Raw genomic sequence first — 27,566 nt, forward strand, 5'->3', positions numbered from 1 at the left:
TCAGCCTCATAAGAATAAAGGAACAAGTCGACAAGAAGAGGGGCACAGTTGGTTCCAATGGGAAGGACAATGGTTTGTTGAAAAACACTTCCTCCAAACGTAACAAATATGTTGTCAATCAAGAGATCAAGCATCTTGATAATGTCAGTTTCAGAGAATTTTTTGTTTAAATCAGAGTGATTTTTTATATAAAAAGGTTTATCTCTCCCAGAGACAAGATACTTCGTTGGCCATTCTTTTTTTATGAAACAAAGCAATACCAACACTTCCAGTTTGTCTTTTAGTTTGGAATGGGGAATACGTGTGTACAGTGTAGAAAAGTCAAATGTTTTAATACTATTACAAGATGAAAGAGTCTTAGATTGTATGTATTCTAAAAGATCTGTATCCACATCTGATTCACTCCACCTCTAGAATAGGCAGTTTCACAGTAACTATGTAGTTTTTTTTAAATTTTGCTTTAAAATTGGTTTAGCCTTTGAAAAAGTGAAACAAGTATTTGACTCATGTATACATAGAAAAACCATGTAAATGGTTCTTAGAGAACAATGTTGGTATTTTGTTCATAGAAAATAGAATACATTTGTATAGATACACACGGGAGGCATGCAAACAACACAGGTGTGCCATGGAAAGTCAGTTTATTTTAAAGAACTTAAAAGTTTTAAGTTTTATTTATGTAGAATTAGAATAATTTCTAACAGTTATCGTAATTACTCGTTCAATTAATGATGAACAAGATGTTCGTTTCTTGAAATTTTCATGTACATTTCTTTGATAGTGAGGACTCGTTACTTCCTCTTTCGTATGTACACTTTCGTCATTACCATGTGAGCGCGCTGATATATTTCTGATTTTGTGAACTTTTATTTTCTGTATGTTAAGTCTTTTGACAACCAGGGTATGGATGCCACTGGTTGTTCAAACGCTTTTCATATTTGATATGGATTTGCTTATTGATGCAGATGGACGTTTTCACACGAAAATCTATGATAAACGGGACGATTTCAACTTCCCAATTATCAATTTCCCATTTCTCAGCAGTAACATACCCTCTGCCGCTTCGTATGGTATTTACATATCACAATTGATACGTTATTCTAGTGCTTGTTCACACTATACGGACTTCATATACAGGAGTGTGCTCCATATGCAGAAACAGCTCCAACAAAGTTATGAGGACAGATTAAAATTGACACTCCGTAAATTTTATGGACACCATCACGAATTGGTGGATCCATACGATGTGTCTTTGACCAAACTAGCTAAGGACATTTTTACCACATGGAAGATTGTGGTTTGTCATTACGTCGTCTTATCTTTTAATTACCAAACGTGAATTATCCCGATTGTGACCGTTTTGCTGAGTGTGAATTCGCATTACTATTAAGACGTGTTACGGTACTTATCTATCCCAAATTCATGTATTTAGTTTAAATGTTTAATGTTATATTTGTAATTCTCATCGGATTTTGTCAATATGTTGACGTCTTTTCTATTATATTCATTTGTTATGGTAAAGAAAATTAATCACCGCCTTCATTTATTAGATTTGATTTCAACGTAATCTGTACGATATTTTACGTTTGAAGTTAGATTCAAAACAAACCGAACTTAGCAATTAATATAGTTAATTGATACCTTAGTTTGCTATTAAGAAGTATTGAAATGTGCATTGTTATTAAATGTAATATCAGTATTTAGTTCAAATATAATCTTAAATCAATCCTAATTCTATCTTATTCATTCAAATGTGACGTCATTTTTCATTTTTTGATGATCTGTTTTACAAATTCAAATGTGACGTCGACGTCACTTGGCGTTGAGGTTTTCACTTATTCGGATTTGTCTATTTTTTGTGTTGCATTTTGTCGGGTTATGTAATGTTTTTCAGTTGTTTCTTGTAATTAGTAAATACTTCAGTTTTATCATGTATATCTTTTGTATAGTCATTTTATAAAATTTACTGTTTGCAAAAGTAAAAATTATTGAAAATAATAGGGATGTTTTGGTACCTGAAAAACCTGGCCGTTTTTGAACTTTAGGTCCTCGATGCTGTTCAACTTTGTACTTGTTTCGGCTTTTAAACTTTTGTATCTGGGCTTCACTAGTAAGTCTTGTTTGGACAAAATGCACTTCTGGCGTGTTAAAATTTTAAACTTGTTGATTTTTGTTAGCTATTATTCGTTTGTTTCTTTGTCCATTGTGTTCCTATTTATTTATGTTGTAGTCCTGTAATGTTGTGTTGTCATTTTAATTTTATATTTCACGTGGCCATAAAGGAGGGAGGTTTGGCATGCAACAAAACCAGGTTGAACCCACCATTTTTGCCTTTAAAAATGTCCTGTACCAAGTCAGGAATATGGCCATTGTTATATTATAGTTCGTTTCTGTGTGTGTTACATTTTAACGTTGTGTTTCCGTTGTGTCGTTTGTTTTCTCTTATTTTTGAGTGTGAATTCACATTATTATCAGACGTGTCACGGTACTTATCTATCCCAAATTCATCTATTTGGTTTTGATGTTATATATGTTATATTTTTTATTCTCATAGGATTTTGTTTAATTCTTAGTCTGTTTCTGTGTGTGTTACATTTAATGTTGTGTCGTTGTTCTCCTCTTCTATTTAATGCGTTTCCCTCAGTTTTAGTGTGTTACCCCGATTTTGTTTTTTGTCCATGAATTTATGAGTTTTGAACAGCGCTATACTACTGTTGCCTTTATTTACCGTTCTTGAACAACTGATATGACCCCTAGGTTTTGGTGTAGTTCGTGTTGCTCAAACGTCTGTTTTCTATTTTATGCTTTATATATTAATTTTTGTCCTTTTCCTTTTTTTCAACGGCGTTGTCATTATTTTTACTTGTGAGATTTAATGTCCCTTTGATATCTTTCATCACCATTTAATAAATAAACACAGAATGTTTGGCGACATTTATGTTACATTATTTAACCAAAATATTACATTCTTTATCAGTTTGCAAAATTTAATTCTGTTTTATCATTTAAATACAGGCAACAGTAGTATACCGCTGTTCAAAACTCGTAAATCCATGGACTAAAAACAACATCGGGGTAACAAACTTAAACTGAGGGAAACACATTAAATTTAAAAGGAGAACAACGACACAACATAAAAATGTAACACACGCAGAAAGCATTAGACAAAATCCGATGAGAATAACAAATATAACATCAAAACCAAATACACGAATTCTGGATACAAAAAATGAAAACATCATAATTACAATAGAACCTGTTTTCAACACATGTAAAGCATGACTAGCTGTTCAGCTAGGTAAACGGCTATTTACAAAAAACTGCATGTTGTCTGATATCTGTTTTTGAAATGCATATCGCCATGACGAGATTCAAAATGGCTGAACGAATTTATCGGAGACATATTGAAAAGGTAATAATTTGATAATAGTGTCAATGAAATGAAAATGAACCTGAATAGGTTGATTATATCATAAAAAGATCAAAACCAACTATATATATATGACAAGTCTCGTCACATAAGTGCTGTTTACAGGTAAAAACAATGAGAACAGGGTTTACACTTCCACCTAAGTCCTACACATGCATCTTTTGATTTATTTATTTTTTTCAAATTTCAGATCCCGAATTCATACAATAAGTGTTAATTATATTTATATGATTTGTTCAATACTATAATAAACAGAAAAATATCTATTTGTTTTAGATACAATCAGATTACGGATAAAACTTAATCTAGGTAACAAGATATGGTCTCCGTTTATTTACGCATTATGCTACCAATTTTGGAGTGAACTGCAAAACCATAATATATAGTTTTAAGGAACTAGAAACATTTAGAACTTTCTCAAAATCAACTCCTACATTAAATGGCAGCTTAGACCAAAGTTGAGCATACTGACTGCTTTTGATGCTTAAATGCATTATTTATCTTGTGTTTTCATGTTGACAAAATGCTGAGCTGTTTACTGCATTCTGCTTCTGCTGTTTTAGTTTAAGCTTTGTTTTTGTGATAGCATGTTGCTTGATATGTTTATTTGCTTGCTGCATGTTATGCTTATGATTTATTTAACTGTTTGTTGCTCATGCATGACGAGTAGTAGTAAAGTTCTGTTTACATGTGTGTATTGTCCATATTTTACATGTATTTGCTTTGTCAAAAATTCACTGTTTAGTTTAAAAGTTATTAAATCATGGCCTTAACAAATGCTTAAGGGGCTTGTAAAATTTGCACATTCATTATAAAGTGAATTTTGTGTTATGTTATACCAACAATATTAGGGATTTAGGGGAATTGTATATATGTTTAATTAATTTTGGCTATATAGTTTTCTACAGAAAATGATTTACCTGCAGATCTGTTATCAAAATTCTTACTATACCAGGACCTTAACTATTACTTAATGAATTTGAACAACTTATTCATGGTCTTGCAAATTTAGTTACTATTTATAATGACCCGGAAGGGGGGGGGAGTAAAAAGGGAGGGAATTCAAAAGGGCGGGGAGTTATTATTTTGAAAACCCTGAATTGCTACCAAGCTTATTGTGATCTTATTTACTTTATATATTTTTTACAGATGTCTAAATGTATGATATTCTTTATTTGTCAGTATGTTAAAAAATCAGGAATGACATACCATCATAGTATACTTAAAACATTTGACTGTTGGATAGAGTTACATATCACACCTATTGAACTGTTTGGTAAATGACTAGTTTGAAAATAGGATCTCTTAACTGTAGGGGTCTGTCAGAGGAGGTGAAAAGAAGAGATTTTTTTCAAGATATAGGAAAAGATATGATATAATTATATTAACAGATACACATTGTACTAAAGAAAAAGAAAAGCAGTGGGCACATGAGTGGGGTATAAGGCATTCTTTAGCTCTGGTTCCAGCCGCTCAAGAGGGGTAGCAATTCTAATAAAAAATAGTTTTACATTTACTATTCACCAAGAAAAAAAGGATCAGGAAGGCAATTTTATCAATCTAGATATGACCATTCAAGATTATCGACTTTCTCTTGTTGCAATATATGGTCCCAATGGGGACTCTCCAACTTTTTTTGAAAATATGAAAGGTCTAGTATATGGTATAAAAAATAGCTCCATAATTATGGCTGGAGACTGGAATGTGGTGCAAGACTTTGATAAGGATACCTCAAATTATAGTGCTAAAAACAATATAAGAGCACATGATAAAATTTTAGATATGATAGAGTCCCTGGACCTTGTTGATATATGGCGAGCATTAAATCCAGATACAAAAAAATTTACATGGCGTGGTCTTGGGCTTAAGCAAAGCCGTTTGGATTACTTTTTGATTTCATCTGATCTTGAACCATTTGTAAAAAATGTAGACATGGATATAAGTTACAGGTCTGATCATTCTCCAGTGTACCTTACCTTACAGTTTTACAATCAAATTAAAGGTAAAGGCACATGGAAGTTTAATAATAGCTAACTACATGATATGGTATATGTAACTGAAATAAAAAATTGCATTAGGGAAACTATAAATCAATACTCTCTGCCTGGGAATGACCTAGAAACAGAATTATCAGTAAACCCACACATGTTTTGGGAACTCTTAAAATGTATGATAAGAGGGAAAACAATATCATATGCCAGTTATATAAAAAAGAAAAACACAAAAACTGAAAATGATTTAGAACTCAAGCTAGCTAAATTACTTGAAAATTATGAAATAGACCCCTCAGAATTATTAAATTCAGAAATTAAAATTTTAGAAAATGAACTTGTTCACCAAAGAGAGAAAATAGTAACAGGTATTATGGCAAGAGCAAAGGCAAGATGGGTAGCAGAAGGTGAAAAATGCACTAACTTTTTTTGTAATCTTGAAAAATGAAATTATAATGAAAAGATAATTCCAAAATTAATTAAAGATAATGGGGAGGAAATTTTTAACCAAAGTGAAATTTTAGAAGAACAAAAATCATTTTATGAAAAACTGTACTCCTCAACAAATCCTATTCTTCATCAAGAACATACAAATCTATTTTTTGATGAAAATAATCCTTTTATCCGCAAACTTTCTGATGAACAGAGGTTACAGGCAGAGGGTAATTTGAATACTATTGAATGCTTAAAAACATTGAAAAATATAAAAAATGGTAAATCTCCAGGAATGGATGGATTTACAACAGAATTTTATAAATTTTTTTGGATAGACCTCCATGAGTTTATTATAAAATCTTTTAATTATAGCTTAGAAACTGGATCTTTTTCCGTTAGTCAGAAACAAGGAGTAATAACATGCATTCCAAAAGAGGGTAAATCAAAATTTCAATTAAAAAACTGGAGACCTATCACTTTATTAAATGTTGATACAAAAATTGCATCAGCTGCATTAGCAAATAGAATAAAACCTTTTCTTGGGGATATAATTAGTGAAACACAGCAAGGTTTCATAAAGGGGAGGTATATTGGAGAATGTACCAGGCTTATTTTTGACATTATGGAAAAGGCAGAAGATGATAATCTACCAGGTCTTTTACTTTTATTAGACTTTGAGAAAGCTTTTGATACTCTTGAGTGGTCATTTATATACTTGGCTTTGTCTTTTCTAGGATTTGGTCCTATTTTGTGTAGATGGGTCAAGACCTTATATTCAGAATCTCAGAGCTGTATTATAAATAATGGACATTGCTCTCAATTTTTAAATATTGGTCGGGGTGTTAGACAAGGTGATCCTCTATCTCCATATCTCTTTATATTATCTTTAGAGCTTATGAGTGCTGCACTTAAAAATAACCCAGATATAAATGGTATGAAAATAAATGATTCTGTGTATCTACTAAGCCAGTATGCAGATGACTCATGTCTCTTACTAGACGAGGATGAGAAATCTTTAGATAAATGTTTATATACTTTAGAAAAAATTTCTGAGTGTGCGGGACTTAGGGCTAATTTTGATAAAACAGAAGCCATATGGATTGGGTCAAAGATTCACTCAAGGGATAAACTAACAACTACAAGAAATTTGAACTGGAATCATTCAGGAAAATTTAAACTTTTAGGAATAAAATTTGATCTGTTCAGTGAAAATAAAACGCTTGTAAATTTTGAAGAAAAAATAAAAAAAATACAGAGCCTGCTAAATTCCTGGGTTTATAGAGATTTCACATATATGGGAAAGATCACTGTCATTAAATCACTAGCTCTACCTATTCTAATTCAATCATTGACAGTTTTGCCAAATCCTCCGGATGATAAAATAAAAGAAATTCAAAATATTTTTTTTAGTTTCTTGTGGTCAGGAAAACCAGACAAGATTAAAAGAAAAGTTATGATAGGGTTATTTGAAAATGGGGGGTTGAAAATGCCAGATATAAGATCCTTTTGTTATTCATTAAAGATGACATGGATAAATAAACTTTTAGACCCCTTGAATATATCCCCATGGAAAACATTGTTAATAGATCAATACAACAGATTAGGAGCAGACAAAATATGGTTGATGACCCCTGATGGTATCCAACAGATTTCTTCAAATTTTAATAATTTCTGGAAAGATATTTTACTAAACTGGAATATCCTAAACACTGTCACTAATGGCACTGCTGAAGGGATCATGAAACAATCCATATTGCTAAACAAGAGTTTGAAAATTAATAATAAAACTGTCTTTTACCAGAGGTGGGTTGAATCAGGAGTTTTCTTTATAGGTGATTTACTTGATGAAAACAGTAATTTTTTTACTTTAAAAGAATTCTGCGAAAAATATAATCTTAATATTAATTTCTTGGAATACCATTCTTTGCTGCATATGATACCAAAAGACTGGAAAAATTTAATCACTACTTCAGAGAAAATTACTCACATATCTAACGATAAATTTGAATTTATAAAAAACAATAAAAAGTCATGTCAGTTCTTTTATAAAAAATTCTTGTCAATGTATACAGAACGTCCTACAAAACAAGAAGACAAAATGTGTAAGGAACTAGGCACTCATATAGAAAATTGGGATTTCTTTTATAGTTTACCCTTTTGTTGCACTAAAAACAACAAATTTAGTATGTTCCAGTTTAAGATTTTACATAGAACTCTCGCTACAAATGCATTATTGCAGAAATACGGGTTAAAAGAAACTAACTTATGTAGTTTCTGTAATGAAACTAAAGAAACTATAAGTCACCTTTTTCTGGGAATGTATGCTAGTTAGAAATTTGTGGTTAGAAATTGCAGCACTTTTTCTAGTTGAAAATAATTTAACTTTAATTCTTAATGTGGAAAATATTGTTCTTGGGTCAGAGTCTTGGGATATTTCCCTAAACTTATTCACTATTCTAGTTAAATATTATATTTATACATGTCGCTTTAATACTTAATTACCGACTCTTAAAGGTGTCATAGCTATGATTAAAAATTCCTACCGAATAGAAAAAATATCTACCTCCTTTTACAGATCCCCTAGAGCAAGAGAGAAATTTGATAGTAAATGGGAATTAATTAAAAACTTAGTTCACATTTGAGGAGAGATCTTTCTATTTATGTACTTACTTAAGGCTTTATAATAGTTCATGTAGAATTAATAATATGTTGATGCACATCACAACTGGACAGTGATTTGTGTGCATCTTAAAAGTACTATCTATGTTTATTGCTATTGTTATATATATATATTGATATACTAGTTTTTGTTTGATTGTATTTGAATTATCTCCCCTTGACTTAGGTTGACATTTATTATGTGACTCTGTCCAACATGTTGTCCAATATGTTATCTGTTAATGATCTCTGGTGGCCTCTCCTGGTACCTCTCATGTTTTACATCACTGTATAGGCAGTGATGCATGTGGCTATGGGAGAGAGCTGATGCAATCAGTAACCTTATCAGCATATTCAGGTATTCTAATCCAGAGTGATAAAGGATGTGTATGATCCAGTAGAAAATTTAGAACAATTAGCATAACTAACTTTTTAATTTTAGACTGTTATTGAAAAATTTAATATCATTATATGTATTATGAATTAATTATATAATTATGTATCACAATATATACTTGGTGTATTTTCAGATGAAATAAAAATAAATTACAAAAAAACTATATGTATTGCCAAGCTACACCTGGGCTACCAACAATGTTGTGTTGTGAAATAATTGTGTCCTGAACCTGGGTAGCAATTCCGAAAGTTTTAACATTGCACATTTTATGTAGTTCTATTGTCCGGAAGTTGCCAGCAATTTTTCTTAAGTGCTACGGTTCTTCAGCTAATAGGAAATAATCAATAATCTCAACATTTAAAGCTTATTGTTTCCACTACAGATATTAATAAAGAAATTGTAAGATCTATGACATTGGTATATCTTAAAGTTTGAAGTGTATTGTATATGCCCTCGAACTTCTATAACATACTATTATGTTAATATTTTGTAAATATTTGCACTAAATCCTTTACGTTCAACCGAACTGTCTGTTGTAAAAGTAATGTACATATATCTGCCAGTCGTTATGTGGTTTGATGGTATATTTTTTCCATTATAAGATCCAAGGAGATTGCTGGATGACGCTCCATTGTATACCTTGAAAGAAAAATGCATAAATTATTAATAATTGTTTTTTTTTAATATGAAGAATGACAAATATTATTTGGTTTGTTTGAATTTTCTATTAATATTGAAAACGTTTAGTACGTTAATAGTTTGATGATTTCAACGAAGATAAAACAAATTAATACATTAACCGCATTAACCTAATCGTCTTAGTGAGATCTAAACTCTCGTTAGTACTATCAGATACATCTTTCATAAAACTGTCAGAATATTCTGCCATAGAACTAGTCTACTGTACATGCTGTAGTTCTGTAAAAAAAATCTGTTCTAGAGCAGTTATATTGGTTTAAGAACTGTCCAAAACTGTTCTCAGGTAGAACTTTTATAATCAATTCTAGGGTAGAACTGTCAAAATGTGTGCTAGGTTAGAATTATCCAAATAATTTCTAGGGGAAAATTGTTCTTAAGCATTCAGAATACGGAGAGTTAGTGAGTCATGCTATGTAGTCTTTAAAACGACACAGTTTAGGTGTATGTTTTTGGTCTTGTATTTCTAAATGTTTATTATGATTGTTTTATCAAAAATACTATTTCAGTTACTTTGCCTTTTTTAAAAGGTAAACCTTTTTTGGCTTTACAATGACCATATCATATTTTTTGTGTTAGTGTGATTATATCCCAATTCCAACTGACATTATAAAATCGTATCTACGTATACATTTCAAGCTTTATTTATATACAAAATATAGGCAAGAGTTCATCATGATAAAAAGCTAAAAAAAAAACAAAATAAAAAAACCCACAAAACAAAACAAACTTATAATTTTGTTATACCTACAAATAAGCAATACTACTTAATTAATAAGATTTAATTTGAGCATTAAATCAATTTAATAAATTGATATTATCGTCTGCTCAACTAGAGTTAACTTTTATTTAATTTTGAAGGACTTGAGAGTATTTCTTTTACCAACAGAATTTCATAATCAGTTTAACCGCTTTTATTTGATACAAAATTGCATGCTTTTCATGATTTCAACTGAAGGAACACAAAAAGAACAGACTGATTCAGACATAAGATAAGTACATATGTTTCATTGATACTTATAAATATTTTATACATTTGTATTTTTCGGATGATTTTAATTTCTGTAATTTGTAAAAGAAAGTTATTTCTTGCAAATAGTCCTCTAGCTGATGCAAACGAAGAAGTACTTTAGAAAGAAAATGAGTAAGTGGCCGTGTACCTTATGTAGTCATTTAATTGAATGAGCCGCAATTAGCTGCCTTAGGTGAGGTTAATGAAGTTTTAGATGAACCTCTTATGTTACCTCGCTTTATAAAGTTTACATATTTATAAGCCAAAAGTTTAATGATAACATTTGTACTTTTAAGTAAATTGATTTGCATCGTAACAATTTTAACAGCCAAACAAATAATGAAAACACAATTGGCATTGATGACGATATGATGGTTATTCAACACATATTGTTAAAAAAACATGCTATTAATTCTGTTAAAGATTGGACTGATTCTTTTATTGCTTATACACAGGGCTTGAAAGGTATCATGGAAAGACAAAGTGACTTTTCTCGTATATGTTTATAATAAGGAGTGCAGTGGCTGATCATCCTGTTGAAAAATAGTATTTTAATAACCAACAATTTCGTTTGAGGGTATCAAGGAATGATACACAAAAAGGGTCATTCATAAATGTTTTTTATGGTTACGCATTTTAACTACCATTACTCGAAAACAACAACAAGGTATCGTTGGTTATAAATGCTACGATTTTTAATTTAAGTGGTTTTTCAAATTAATGCAATTGCTAACACAGGCATGCATGTATCAAATGTGGTTTTAATCATCCTGGTTTAAGATGTTGTCGATTTATGGACATTCAAGTAAATACTGATCCATCAAGGTTTTTAGAGGAATAACATAGCAACTTTGCTAAACAACTCTGCTTATAGACAAAACCCCAAAGGAGGTTTTAACAAAAGATAATTTACTGTTTTCAGAGCAATATCAAGACCATGTATATATGGAGAGTTGTCTCGTTTGAACTCATACCACATCTTCCTATACCTATACCAGTTTAATATTTCTGCTCAACGAACATCTCCGGTTTATTTAATGAACTCGCGAAGCTTCTGGAATTCTATCCTAATAATGTAAGTGCGGTTGAACTTGTCTGTTAAAAACAAAAACCTACTGAAGTACAAAAAGTAATTGAATAATGAGATAATATTAGGTCAAGTGTCAGGCCCATCCAAACATCAACCGGTTTCAAATCTTCGGTGATCTCCTGTTGGGTTAGTTCCCAAGAAATTGGATAACTCATTTTAATAACCATCCGGATGAAAGTATTCACGATTTGATTGATACTCAGTTCACCAAGGTCACTTTATCATCATTTGACAATGCAGTAAAAATGTTAAACAAATGGGGAATTCAGCTTTAATGGCGATCATGGATATTAAATTAGCATTTCCTTTACTAATATGTAATCCCGGTCATTTTAATTTACTTGACATAAAACTAAATGGCCTTTACTATATACAGAACACAATGCCCATAGGATGCTCTGTTAGTTGTGCTACATTTGAAAGTGTTTCAACCTTTTTGCATTGGTCAGTAAAAAATAAAACGCATTCTGTATATTTGGATCATTATCTTGATGATTTTATATTTGTTGGAGAAGCTCATAAAGTCTTTAACACGTTTGTTGGCTTTTTTTTGTGCAAGGGCTCATCCTTCCGATAAGCAATTAGGATATGGCTCTTCTAAAGATGTAAAAACACCTTATCATTTTAAAAGATTGACCAAAGGAATACGAGATGATTTGCAAATGTGGCAATATTTTTTAAAATAATTTAATGGCTTTACATATATCCAAAATTTAGACTTGGTTTCAAATGCCGATTTTCATTTGTATACTGACAGTGCAGGTGTTCATTCATTGGATTGTGCAGTTATTTAGATGGGTCATGGGAAATTTTATTTTTCTATCGCTAGGGCTACAACGTCTGACGTGATATCTAGAAGTTCAGAGAAGGTATTTTCCTCGTATTGCTGTATGAGTGAGTAGCGCATAATACAGATATCAAGAAAATCATTATCAAAATTGTTGTCCTTCGGGATGGCCAAGTCTTCGAAGTACTTTGCAGAATATTTGGTTTGGTCATTTCATTTGTATTGTATACATTTTGATGGTTGGCAGAAATAAAAGAAGGTTGGGTATTGCAGTTTGCCTGATTCATTCTGATTAATCTATGACTTTTTTTCTGAATCCGGATTATCCATCAACTCTTTAAATGCTCCTTACGCATTTCGCGTCGTAGGTTTCTATGGGTCCAATATCGAGGCTTGAGTACGGAGGCAGTTATTCGTTGTTGTCAATATTTTTTTTCATGGAAAGGGCTTTGTGACGTTTGACGGAAAAAAGACATTCCTGCCCTCATGTAAACATAATAGATGAAAAACAATTATGATTTGAGTCGAACACAACAAAATGAACATGTTTGGAATGTTAACAAGTGCTAAAAAAACTATCCTTGGCCTAACACATATTTGCATTGGATATATTTAGAATTTTTCAAGATATGTTGATACATGTAATTAATAACCATAGTTTACGTAAACTTGACTTAAATCTTGATTGCAATTTTTTTTGCCAGTCAACTATCTAACTTTGACAGAAAACTTTCAAATGAAACCAAATCAGTTACTGTTATAATTGCTTTAATCGCATCAATTTGAACATGCTGAGACGAATGTATGGAATTTTAATTTGAATCAACAGTTTTCACAGATTATCATCTTTGGACAGAGCAGGCTGGGTTTGTAGGGGCTGATTTTATAGTAATTCAAGTGATCTTTTATGCATCTTCGTCGACCTCATTATAGTTATCAGCTAGTTAAAAATTGTGAAAAAAAAAACTGGATTAGTATGATTTGGCAATAAATAATTTGAGTAATACCCTTTAAAAGAGATTATTGATAACAAAATTGTGGAGTGACAAACATTTCAAATCATAAATCATCGAATTGATAAATTAATAAAGTATATAAAAGAAAACAAAACCACTTTCAATGTGATTTCCCTAGTCTGTTTTGTATCTGACCTTTAACAGTTTGTCAATTGTATATGAAAAACTTGATTTTTAATCTACCAACCTTTACATAATCACAACAGGTCTCAAGGTCGAAACTGGTAAATCTTATTTCGACTCTGTTTCTACTGCCAGCATCGATAGTCCAAGCTAAGTTAAGATTATCGGTATAGGTTGAAGGAAAGTCAGGAGAAGTAATCGTTTCAGTAAACAACACTACAATTGTATTAGACAAGAACATTTAATGGTCATATAGAAATGCCCATATATGAGAGTGGAATATTCAATTGTAAGAGAACACTCTATGTGCTTTAATTTTTTTTTTTAGATAAGTTAGTTTCAAGGAAGTGTATAGATGCATTTAAAAAGCAATTGATACAAACAAGTAATTTTGCTAGTGATCAAAACTGTAAAACAACATTTGGCTTAACATGCTTCTATCCACATGATTTTAAGGGTTTTATTTGCATGTCATTTTACTCATTTTGATTTGTCTTATCTATATTTGATCCTTATAAATTTTAAGTTGTGATTTCTATTATTACAACATGTTTTGAGATCTTCTACCTGTCAATGAACAAATATATTTGCTAATGTGAATTTTTACCATGATGCATGGTATATACGCTGAAGACTTAACAACAACTGTCAAAATAACGGGTAAGCAATCAAATTTCTTTAACATAATTACTGTATATTTCGATTAAATTTTTCCATGTATCCCTTTTTTAACAAATACCAAGCGTAGTGTTTGACATACATTCAAGACTTCATCAGGGGTTTTCTTACAATTATACATAGTTTGTGCTAAGCCTATTATATGTGGATGAATCCACTTTTTATTCATACACCCTGTCTTTGTTTAAAAGCTTTTCCTCTGAAGTGTTAACATATATTTTGCTCTGAATTTTTCAAATTTTAAAAAGTACAGCCAAACTGTTAAACAACAAATTAACTATTTTAAGTTCAATTTCATGTTTCGCTGAGTACGAAAGAGGAAAATAATATTATAATTTTAATATTGTTTAAAACCCTGCAACGTCATAATTGAATAGACGATACCTTCAATGAGTGATAGTATTGATTGTTGTCCAGTAACTAACGACATAACTTAATACTTCCTTCATTAAACATTTTTAAAGATCAAAGTATAACTATATTAAAAATCTGTCCACCGAAATTTTCTCATTTATATTCTCCTTGATACATTTACTTTTCAAATTTGATTTGATTTTTGTTTTTAAAAGAAACGAAACATTAATGATGGACATTGATCTTTTATAAGTTTGCCACTTGTTTATAATCTACATTCACCACTTTATAACTAGGTTATAAAATTACTTTCACATTGACTACCCTGGAGCCCAGATGGACAACTGCATGCATAACTACTACCCGATACAGAACATGTTCCACATCTACAAGGGTTTGATGTACAGGGTGTCACTGAAAATACCAAAAAATATACGGTGAGTTTTTTTCAGAATTAATTGAGCATAATTTTGCGTACTTGTTAATTTTTTTTAATTTGTGATGTTCATCTGCATAAATAATGGATATTTCAAAATGACACAGAGGTATTCGTTATAAATTGAAAGTAAGTGTCTTGTGGATACACAATTTTTTGTTTACCATTATAGGAAATATGACGTTTCTATTTAGATACCAAACATGAATAAAAATTTGTACACCATAGATCGTCAAACAACGCAATGATCAAAATAAAAATGACACAACACAAGTTTCATCGATAACGCAGTTAAGTATACGTAAACATCAGGTTTGATAAGTTTCATTCGATTATAAGTCATATCTTTCTTTTTTGAGGCAAACTATCAATCAACTTCCAAAGCTAATGAATATACTGTATCAGTTAGTGCAATACACAGCTTTATACCTCAATTCACGGGAAATACCATATCTGTTAGTGAATGGTATTGAAATGAATACGATATATGCTTCTAAGACTTCGTATATCGTACTACATAATTTGAAACAGACATATGCAAGAAATGAAAAATCTGGTGAAAAGTTTACCTTCACAAAATCTCCCTGAAAACCCAGACTTGCACGTACATCTTAAGTTACTATTCACAATGGAACAAGTTCCCTGGTTCAAACAGATGGTTCTACTGCAAGGTGTAACTGGAATACAAAAGTTATCCTTGTTAAGTTGATCAGTTAGGTATTGAACAACTTTCGTGTCCGTTATTTGTTTTCATTCTCTTCTGTTATTTTATGAATCAGGAATTGATGCCAAACCTTCACTTTACATGTTTAGTCGGGATTATATTCGCTCAATTCTGAGTTTTCTTTGAAGCTTTATGATTTACCATTGTTGACTGCAGTCATTTTGCATTGTAACTTTAAGTATATTGACTACATTTAAGAGTACTGAGATGATTCCTGAAATGATCTTTCTAAGAAATAGTACAAACTTAAAATGTTACCAGAAAAAGATAGAAATTTCGTAAAGTTCAAGCAATACATATGTATTTTTGCCTATTTGAAGATGATGTATAGATTTAAATAGTCTTGTACCTTCACAACGTGTGCCTGAGTATCCATTCTGACATGCACATGTATAAGTGCCATCCACATTGAAACATGTTCCTGAGTTTAGACAAGGACTACTTATGCACGGAGTTACTGAAACATACAAAAATACTTAAATTTCGAAAAATGAAAACACATGGATCAATTACTGAACAGGACCAGGTGCTACAAAAGGGAAGACTGGTTTGATAGTTGGTGTACAACACCAGTATATTAACTAACTTAAAATACGTGAGATCAATTTTAATACCAGACGCGCAGCTTTTTCTACCAAAGACTCACTAGTGACGCTCAAATCGGAAAAGGTTAACACGGTCAAATACAGTACGCAGTTGGAAAATATTGAAGACCTCAAGTTCCAACTGTTTTTTCCAAATCCAGGCAAGCTAATCTATTTCTTTGGTATGTGTGCGCACTTTTTCTTGAAGAAGGAAAAGTTGATTACTAAATCCTTACTTATACTTTTACACACGAGCAACTATAAGTAATACCCTAACTATAACATGTATAAGCTGGTTTTGCACACAGTAGAAAGTAACCATAAATCCAACCGATTTTTGTTGCTTGTTATCTTAATATAAATTCAAGTATTTACTTTCTATATCTGTAGACGAGGTTTATATTTGGGATAATTAAACTAACGTGTTTACATTATGTTAATTCTTGAAAAAATACTTCATGGCAACTATATATTACAAATCATAATAAGGACTGCAACATATTTATATATCAAATTCAGTAAATATGATACATTTAATGTATTTATGAAACTGCACATTAATAAAATTGAGAAAAGAAATGGGGAATGTGTCAAAGCGACAACAACCCGACCGTAGAGTAGACAACAGCCGAAGGCCACCCATGGATCTTCAATGTAGCGAAAAACTCCCGCATCCGTAGGCGTCATTCAGCTAGCCCCTTAAAAAATATGTATGATGGTACAGTGATAATGGACGTCATACTAAACTCCGAATTATATACAAGAAACTAAAATTAAAAATCATACAAGACTAACAAAGTATGTATTAAGTATATATTTTATTGCGTCTTACCTTCACATAAGTCTCCAGAATATCCTACGGGACATCTACAGGAAAAGCTACTGCTTGCTACAGAACAGTTACCATTGTGTAGACATGGGTTGTTTGAACATGGAGTTACTAAATGCAAAAGCAACCGTTTTCAACATTTAAGAAACTGTCGACACACAACTATATATCACTGTGTAACATGTAAACATGACTGAGGTATAAAGTCACACAATATCAATAAAATTTAGACATATAAAAGATATAACAGCTGCCAACTAGATAACATTTCTTGATCCATTCAAACTTACCAAACAAAAACTTGCCTAATTGTTGAACAGCTAACGGATACCTTATCATGTGTTGATGCGCCTTTTTTTGCTTCCGTAATCTTGATTGAGGCTTGCTAAAACCTATATCGTTTATAAATATTTAGCACAAAATAAGATACTTGAACCGCCCCTTTTATTACTGAGTTTGAAACCTCTGTTATTTACTGTTAATCAAATGCCATTATGCCAATACTTCGATACGTGCAATATCCAATACTTCTGTTCATGCATGAAAATACGACTAATGTCTTTTTTAGATTTCTTGTATTTAATCGGTTCAGATTAGGAAATGTTATCTCCACTAGCATAGTGCAATTTCGATAGATGATTTCATTTTGATCCTTTTTGTTGCCTTTTTCATTAATTGAACGTACCTATCATGATCATCGTGATTGGTGCCATTAGGGAATGCGTACCCTTCCAGAGCACAAGTGATCACCCCATAGTATTTGGTAGGAGTAATTTTGCTAAGTCTTAAGTTATCTAGTATTTAGTATGTTGTGCCTTTGTTATATGAGTTTTGTATGTTCCCTTTAGCCTTGTCCGTATTTTTGTCAACGAATTGGGTTCAGGACTTTCAAATATTCTATCACTGTGAGCAACATAATATAATCAAATTTCAACATCTTTTGTTGCTTATCTATTTCTTTAAAATTCATTCATAGACTTAAACAGTGTTTTCTATTTATCTGGTATATCATACCGGAGAATGTGATGTAGCGTTCTTTTGGATTAATTCACAAGAAAACCCTCTTGTGTAACCTATAGCACTATTTAAAAAAAATAAAAACTGTAAAAATTTGTTGTGTACATAAACATGTATTTTTATTTATTATGAATTGATTGTCTAGATTCAAGGAGTCAATAAGGTTTCAGACTAAATTTATGATCGGTGAATTTTTAATTTTCACTAACTGGTAGACATGCTATTATTAAAAACTCATAGTTTTAACCGAATTGATCTCGTTGAATTGTATTATACACATTGTCCATCGTCAAATGATCTTCTATTCAATCTGATTGAAAACGTTTTAAAACAATTGTATGCATTTGAAATGGTAGCAACTATGATGAACAGAAATGTCCACACAACACACAGAAATACCTTCACATGATGATCCAGAGAAGCCACCTCTACATGTGCACTGACAGACTGTTCCTGATAAAGTCTTTGTTCCTCCATTTCCACAACGAAACCCGTCACATGGATCAACTGTCAAATTATTACATATATCAAAGAGAACCAAATTTCATGCAATATAATGTTCCCACCGATATAGAATATTATAAGAACTGTTTGAATGAATGAAATTCCAAAAACAAAGTGTTTTGTTTTACAAGTATCTATACAGAAATATGAAGTTGCTGATGCCAATTTTTTGCTTTTGCTTTTCCCATTCTTTTTGATAGTTTTTTTCACGACATGCATGGTGAGTTGTCTCATTGGCACTCATACCCCATCTTCTTATATCTAATTGTCGTATAAATGTAATATCAAGGGGGAAAAAAACTTTGCCATTCGACAATAATTTGCAGATACGACTGGTGTTCAGTTGTATTGTACCATATGTATAAGCATATTAAGGTGGTACCTAACACTACAGGGAGATAACTCTGTAAAGTCAGCTAAACGTTTTAATTACCTTGTGTTGTAAAAGGAATATTAAGCTTTTCAATGATCAAAATTGGTGTTTGTCAAACTGCTATATAACCAGTGTAAATTTTTCTGACAAAACGGTTGGTTCATAATTTTTGAAATTTTTATATTTTTGTTAAAGGGTCAAAGTAAGTACTTTGACAAAATTTTATGAAAATTAAACGAGCCAAATTAATTTTAGTGCAAGTGTTGGGTACCACCTTAAATAGCCGTTTTAACGTGCCTGTCTAATACAAAACCTTTATTATAAAATATTGTTTCATCGTTTCCTGAATAACACTTACGATTTTATATTAACTCTGGCCATAATTTGTTTTACATAGAAATTGCAATATTCTTTGTTTCAGCAATATTACTAATATCGAAACAAATCTTGATAAATTTAGTCTTATATTATTAGTTTTGAAAATATTTAAGTTATTGTATTGATCAATAATTCGTACCTTCACATAATTTGCCAAAGTATCCCAATGAACAAACACACACAAAGCTGCCATTGACATTCAAGCATGACCCGGAATTTACACAAGGACTACTGCTGCATGGTGTCTCTAGAGCAAAATTTATTTACTTATATTTTTAAGTAGTTATTTTCAAATTTTTATATAGATTAACTTTATTCATTATTCACATTGATTAGAACATTGCATGGATAAAAATGTCGGAATTCGTGATAATGATACGGTCTCGAAATTACAGACGTAACTAACATGCATACCGATAAAAGTTTGCATTTTCGTTGAATTAACTTTTTTATTGTTGATTTTTTCTTCTCTAATTTAAGTATACATCCGATGTATACTCCGTTCATGTATAGTACAACTGATATTATGTATTAAAATGCAAATCTGACTAAATATTGTTTATACAGAATAAATGTCACCAACTTATCCTTGATCAGAATACAAATTTCATCTCTAGTTTATTTAGTACATCGCTTTGATTTCTGAAGAAAGTTTATAGCGGTTACATGGATGAAATTATAAGGAAATGCCTATACCAAGTCTTGAATATGACAGTTGTTTTTCTTTCGTTTGAAGTCTTAAGCTATTGATTATGCCGTTTGAAAAGGGACTTTCCGGTATGTTTTCTTTTTTTCATTCTTTTCAGTCATGAGTTTCATTTATATATATATATATATATATCTTTTTTTGAGAGCACAGGTGGTCGTGTGGTCTAGCGGGACGGCTGCAGTGCAGGCGATTTGGTGTCACGATATCACAGTAGCATGGGTTCGAATCCCGGCGAGGGAAGAACCAAAAATTTGCGAAAGCAAATTTACAGATCTAACATTGTTGGGTTGATGTTTAGACGAGTTGTATATACATTATGTACACAGCCATGTATCACCATCATTGATGGCGATCCGATGGATACATCTGTTGTAAAGTTGTCACTGACTCAGAAGTACTTATAAATATAATTATTTTCTGTGACTGTATATAACATTAATTTGTAGGATCCTTTACTATAGATAATTTAGCTGATCTGTAACAATAACATCTTCATGCCTTATATATCATGTACTGTAGTACGCCGCTAGATTAAAACTGACGAAGAAAGGTAACACACGGCCAGCGAAAGCTTTTTTTTTGAGAGCCCAGGTGGTCGTGTGGTCTAGCCGGACGGCTGCAGTGCAGGCGATTTGGAGTCAAGATATCACAGTAGCATGGGTTCGAATCCCGGCGAGGGAAGAACCAAAAATTTGCGAAAGCAAATTTACAGATCTAACATTGTTGGGTTGATGTTTAGACGAGTTGTATATACATTATGTACACAGCCATGTATCACCATCATTGATGGCGATCCGATGGATACATCTGTTGTAAAGTTGTCACTGACTCAGACGTACTTATAAATATAATTATTTTCTGTGACTGTATATTACATTAATTTGTAGGATCCTTTACTATAAACAATTTAGCTGATCTGTAACAATAACATCGTCATGCCTTATATATCATGTACTGTAGTACGCCGCTAGATTAAAACTGACGAAGAAAGGTAACACACGACCAGCGAAAGCTCTTTTTTTGAGAGCCCAGGTGGTCGTGTGGTCTAGCGGGACGGCTGCAGTGCAGGCGATTTGGTGTCACGATATCACAGTAGCATGGGTTCGAATCCCGGCGAGGGAAGAACCAAAAATTTGCGAAAGCAAATTTACAGATCTAACATTGTTGGGTTGATGTTTAGACGAGTTGTATATACATTATGTACACAGCCATGTATCACCATCATTGATGGCGATCCGATGGATACATCTGTTGTAAAGTTGTCACTGACTCAGACGTATATATATATATATATATACATCGTTAAACTTACCTTCACAGGAGTTGCCAGAAAATCCCTTTGAACAATTACAGCTATAGCTGTCTCCTGATATAACACAACTACCACCATATAGACAAGGCTGGCTGGTGCATGGTGTTACTGCAAATTTAAAAAAAATAAATATCAGTCTCACTTGTTACTTAAGAAGGAATATTTGCAATGTTATTTTAAGACTCTATTTTGTTCAACCCTCCATTTCCCCCTCAAAAAGGCCGGTACCAAGTCAGGAAAATGGCCATTGTTATATTATAGTTCGTTTCTGTGTGTGTTACATTTTAAATTTGTGTTTCTGTTGTGTCGTAGTTCTGTTATATTTGATACTTTCCCTCAGGTTTAGTTTGTAACCCGGATTTGTTTTTTCTCTATCGATTTATAAATTTTGAACAGCGGTATACTACTGTTGCCTTTATTGTTCAACATTCCATTTATATGTCATCATATATATTGGTGTATATCGTTGTGCCAATTGATACTAAAGGGAAAAACAATAACCCTCTGTTATATATTAGGACAAAGGTAGTATGCTCTTTAAGTTGTTACCCAACACCTTGACTAAAATTAATTTGGCTCGTTTAATTTTCATAAAATTTTGACAAAGTATTTACTTTAACCCTTTGCCAAAAATATAAAAATTTCAAAAAATTTGAACCAACAATTTTATCAGAAAAATTACACTGGTTACATAGCAGTTTGACAGACTAGTTTTGATCAATGAGAAACTTTAATATTACCTTAACAACACAACGTGAATAAAACGTTTAGCTGATATTACAGATTTATCTCCCTGTAGTGTTAGGTACCACCTTAATGTTGTATTTTATTGGGACTTCTTACGTTTCTTAAATTCGTGCAGCACCGATAAGTCTTTTGTAAATGAAACGCGCGTCTGGCGTAATCTTTTCTTATCGTTAAGTACAAATCGCGTAAGTCGAATGCTATTACCCTATCTTAAGATAAAAATGTATTGAGTTTTTCTAAAGTGTGGTTTAGGATAAATGTAATTTTATCCAAGTGTGTTAATATTCCGGACTTATAATCTATCATTGAGACGACCCCTCACTTATTCGTAGCCTTGCTTTTTCGAAGAGATTGGTACTACATGTCAGTTTGAAAGTACACAAGAAACTAAAAGTTTAAATAATTAAAGACTAACAAAGGCTAGAGGCTCCTGACTTGGGACAGGCGCAAACATGCGGCGGGGTTAAACATGTTTGTGAGATCTTTGTGAGATATATAACTTCTGTAAAGTGGGCGTGTCCCTATATATAACACAACACGACGTTGAAAAATTAATCTGAAACGTTTCCCCTTGACAATAGATGGAAAAATTGAAGACAAATGATTGCAAATAAAATAAATAGAGACATTTTTGAAAGGATAACGAATTATTTTTGTTGATATATATTTTATTTAAGGCCCAATGTAAGTAGGTTCTCACTATGGAAGATTTGTTTGCTGTAATAATCCACTAGTCTGCATTCCACACGTTAAGATATCAAATAAGATGAATACACAATGTGCTAGCGACTTAATAGTACGCTCTCACTCAATATAAATCCCATATATATCGTGTGTGATCAGAGGCACACTGTGTAACTAATAATATCACCTTATCTCATAAGAAAGTATCCATTTGTTTTCTTCTTTTTTTGTACATTTTATTTCATTGAACAGGAATAAGTTACGTCGCTTTACGGAACGATGAATATAATCAATATAATGTATATCATGTTATACTACATTATGTTACGATACTCTCAATATTCATTTCCGTAATGTCATAATTTGATTACTTTAATAATTATAAAATCATTGCCCTGTCATCCCGATGAGTTTACAATTTATATACTAGTATCGCTCATCGTTATAACTAGTGGTTGATAAGTCATACAGTTTTTTACTGGTTGAGAATTTTTTCAATTATAACAAAATTCAAATGGTTGCAATAATTAGCAAACAAAAAAAAAAAAAACCCACAGAAAAACATACCTTCACATAATAATCCAGAGAAGCCACTTCTACATGAACACTGACAAGTTGTTCCTAATAAAGTTTGTGTTCCTCCATTTCCACAAGGGAGACTGTCACACGGATCAACTGTGAAATTGATTAAGATATATAGTAGGAAGCTCAACCCCATATGCAATAACTTTTTAAGGAGGCTCGAGGGTATAAAAATTTCAAAAAAAAATCAAACATTTGTTTTTCATTACAAATTTTATTTATTTCCTTTTGTAATTGTTACTTTATCATATGGTATAAAAATCATTCAAAACAATCAATTCGTGTTGGCCCCAGATGACTTTCAAAATGTATACATCATTGAAAAAGTTCCAAATTATCTCCCTTTGGTGGAAAAATGCCATTTTTTGGCTCTAAAATTGAAATATCTTTTTCAACTCATCGGTGACCTATCTTTTTTAATATAATTTCCATATAAGCTGTACTTAAACTAAATTATTGTAAAATTTTAGCAATTTCTGTAATAAATTTCCTTTTTTTATTTCGATATTACCTTTATTTCTCCTATTACTTCAACCGAAAAAAGACGCTTTTACTAAAATGTATGCTTCTTTCGAAGGCAGATTGTGAGCGCAAATGAACGGTGACCCCACTTTTTTATTTTATTTTTCTATTAACTATAAGATAAAGTTCATTTATAGAAAAATATAGACAAATCCTATATAAATGATTTAGACCCGCGAACCCCCTTAACCACTAATTTCTGTTTTCTAATGTGAAGAATTTAAAAATTAAATAGAAGAATAATTTTAATGCTGATCAGAACTGTACAAATAGAGTTCTTTCAAATGTCTAAGATATCATAACTTATATCAACACAAATTTGTGTATATATTGGTTTCTGTGCTATTTGTTTTACATCTCCAGCGCTAGACTTTACACATCTTCAGCACAGGACTTTAAAAGACACTTTATAATCTGTGTGAGACCAACAGGGCTCCGTACTATTCTATTTAATACAATCAAAGTAATGTACCTTCACATAATTTTCCAGAGTATCCCTTAGGACAAAAACATAGATTGCTGCCATTTACAGTTAAGCATGATCCCGAATTCACACACGGACTACTGTTGCATGGTGTCACTGAAGGAAGACAAAAAAATTAAACAAAACAATCTAATTGTATCACGTAGTAATTATCCGTTAAATATAGATCTATTTCATTTATAATAACACTTTCACATCTAAAAAAAACTAATTCTATTCCAAGATTTGGAATCCAAATAAATATGATATTTATTATTTATAGATCGATATTGATACAATTTTCCTCTTGGCAATACATCCCGCTCATGAAAAAGACCACATATTCTTTGAAATATTTTGCATTGTTCAAACTGCTTTAAAACAGCTATTCATAATTCCTTATTTCATTTCATTTACGTTTCATATATTCATAATTCTATTTTGCTGTATTTGTGAACTGTCGTAAATTAATTTTAGGTGCTCGTTGTTATTCTGTGGTTTAAAAGTCGAAATGTACTATTATATAATTTCTTTATATATTTTCTGTCCTGAGTGTTCTTGAATCTATTTTTACTTAGTTTTTGTGACGTAATGTTGTCAGTTTAACGGTATTTTATAGATTGTCATATAAGCAGGAGGATTTGGCTTACCATAACATCAGGTTCAACCAACCTTTTGTTTTCTAAAAAATAATATGTCCTGTACCAAGTGGGAAATATGGCAGTTGTTATCAAATAGTTAGTTTCTATGACCTTCAGGGCGATCAGTTTTGTAAAACAATTTATAATAACAATATGCAAAAATAATTTGGACGATTTTATACTTAGGACTGCAATATGGAATTATGTTGCATTCCTCCAAAATTTGATTTGATTTATTAAGAGGCAAAGAACAGACCTTGGTTAATAGATAATGTCTATCGTTGTGTTTTGAAAAAGTAATTAGTAATCTGACTTATATTAAGAAGTTGGTCAAGTTATTAGATACAAATGATCAACATAACTTAACACCCCAATTAATATAAAATAATTCAATTTTAATATTTTAACTTTTTTTAAAATTCACGCTAATTGTAATTTAAAATCTGTTAATCTCTACTTGTATTTAGCATGTCAATCTGAAATACATTAATTGAATTTTAATCACTGAAATCGAAGATATCAAAGTAAACATAATGTGGGAGGACAATTGTTTTACAATATTTAGCAACTTTACAAAAAAATGCAAATGCAAATGCAAAGGAATATGCATGAACTGCAAACTTGATAATTTTTAAAAAATATTACGTAACTTGTGTCACCTTGGGCGAGAGTGTAATACCGAAGTAGGATTCAGGGGCCGGTTTCACGAAGCTATCCTAGGACATGTCATAAGACATATCTTAGGACATGTCTTATGATCCTCTTATGACTATCCTAGGACATATCTCAGACCTCGTCTCGAAGCTGTCTCAGGATCATCTTAGCTAAGACATCCTAAACCTGTCGCAAGTTCTTTAAATTTTCAAATATAAATATGATCTACGGAAAAAAATCATGTAAATGTAGTATGTCTTACCATAAATTATTCTAAACGTATTGATTAATATAATGACATAATTTGCAAAAATAAATATAAAAAAATAAAAGTAATTTATATATAGATTATCTTTAAACAATACATCAATATAAATATGAAATTTTCAATGTAAAATTAAGAAAAAAGAATATAAAATTATGACATTGTTTTGGTACAAGTGAGTTGAATTCAATTTCGACTTTATTGGTTATAAAAGGTTAAGAGATAAAATCGTGCAATTTTTATATCAATACATCGAATTGTCATTGTTGACAAATCCTGATAATCCGTCAATGTATATATGTTTTAAGCAGGAACAGGAGAATAAATAATTAGATAATAATAAGATATTTTTGTAGCTTGCTTGTTTTAATGTAAATGTATGCATTATGCTTATCTATTGTATAATGCATGTGCTTTACTATGTGTGCTGTGTAATCTGTATGCTTATGATTTATTATTTGTTTTTAAATATCTATTCGGTTAAGAGCTCCGTAGAGCTCATATTTACTATGTTAATCTGTACATATCATGCCCGACTAAATAAATAAAATTACGTAACTTACTTATTTACATGTCAATTGCATAAACTAGTACAATTGGAATAGGGAACTGGCTATAGGACAGCTAGTTTGACACTGATACTCATTCTTCATATAGTAATAATAAAAATTGTCATGTCTTGTTTAATGATCATAGGTTTCAGATAAATATCTAAGACAATCATACTATATTAACAACATGATAAACATACGAACCTGATGTAAAACTACATTCTGTAAGATTGCCCTCACATCGAAGGGTTTCCGGTCGACTATGACTCAGTTCTTGTATTGTTTGATTCATTAACGTCAGTGACTGACTAAATGAAATCATAGTTTTCATCAACGCAGCTTTTGTTTCATTCAGCTTGTCATTGTTCTCTGTATAAATATCGTTCAACTCTTCAATTTGACATGCCATGTACCTCTTTATGTTTTCAAGTTCATTTTTCCAATATTTTTCTTGATTTGTCAGATCTACAATTTCAATTTCAATATTCCTAACTCTTTTAAGTAATTCCTGGTAATTGTTTTTCATCACGGTAACTTCCGCTATGAGGTTTTTCACCTTAACTACATCATTCTCCGAACTTTGAGTAGTAACACCAATCACGTATTTGGTGCAGTAGCACGAGACTAAAGATACTATAAGAACTAACTGCATTTCCATTTCAGCCAATTAAACTTGTAAATAAGGATTCTTAAATTCACATTAACGAGATAATTTCTTTCTTTGCAAGTAGAATGTTGCACACAAGACGTTGAATGAGGAAATAATGAGCCTATCATGTACAGAAATATATTTTACACTTGATAAGCCAAAACGTTGCAAAAAATCCAATTTTCGTTACCCTCTTAAGATCACAATATAGCTGAGTTGAAATTACATCACAATTATTTAATATTTCCGTGAAACACTTTTACTGAGTCCACTTG

General features: G+C 31.4%; 1 protein-coding gene across 2 annotated transcripts; it reads right to left on the reverse strand.

Annotated features, from left to right (window-relative positions):
- Nucleotides 1–9,263: 9,263 nt before the first annotated feature.
- Nucleotides 9,264–27,545, reverse strand: LOC139528650 (adhesive plaque matrix protein 2-like). 2 transcript variants are annotated; one of them, XM_071324742.1, is made up of 12 exons: nt 26,847–27,545; nt 24,541–24,648; nt 23,532–23,639; nt 21,534–21,641; nt 19,652–19,759; nt 18,657–18,764; nt 17,244–17,351; nt 16,177–16,284; nt 15,673–15,780; nt 14,977–15,081; nt 13,700–13,851; nt 9,264–9,550 (listed from the first exon to the last, which is right to left on the reverse strand). In XM_071324742.1, the coding sequence occupies exons 1-12, from the start codon at nt 27,298–27,300 to the stop codon at nt 9,386–9,388; spliced, it is 1,740 nt and encodes a 579-aa protein (XP_071180843.1). In that variant the 5' UTR covers nt 27,301–27,545; the 3' UTR covers nt 9,264–9,385. The 2 variants fall into 2 exon arrangements, with proteins under 2 accessions (XP_071180843.1, XP_071180845.1); XM_071324744.1 differs by lacking the exon at nt 17,244–17,351 and having other exon boundaries at nt 26,847–27,544.
- Nucleotides 27,546–27,566: the final 21 nt, after the last annotated feature.

This window comes from Mytilus edulis, chromosome 6, assembly GCF_963676685.1.
Source record: "Mytilus edulis chromosome 6, xbMytEdul2.2, whole genome shotgun sequence".
In the NCBI taxonomy this organism is placed as follows: Eukaryota; Metazoa; Mollusca; class Bivalvia; order Mytilida; family Mytilidae; genus Mytilus; species Mytilus edulis.

What these genes read in the sequence shown, in the direction of transcription:
- LOC139528650 (XM_071324742.1), bottom strand. Translation starts at nt 27,300, where the DNA reads ATGGAAATGCAGTTAGTTCTTATAGTATCTTTAGTCTCGTGCTACTGC. An exon ending in TTCTGGCAACTCCTGTGAAG is followed by an intron (nt 19,760 to 21,533) that starts GTAAGTTTAACG and finishes ATTTTGCTCTAG; the next exon opens with AGACACCATGCAGCAGTAGT. An exon ending in CTTTGGCAAATTATGTGAAG is followed by an intron (nt 18,765 to 19,651) that starts GTACGAATTATT and finishes ATAATTTGACAG; the next exon opens with TTGATCCATGTGACGGGTTT.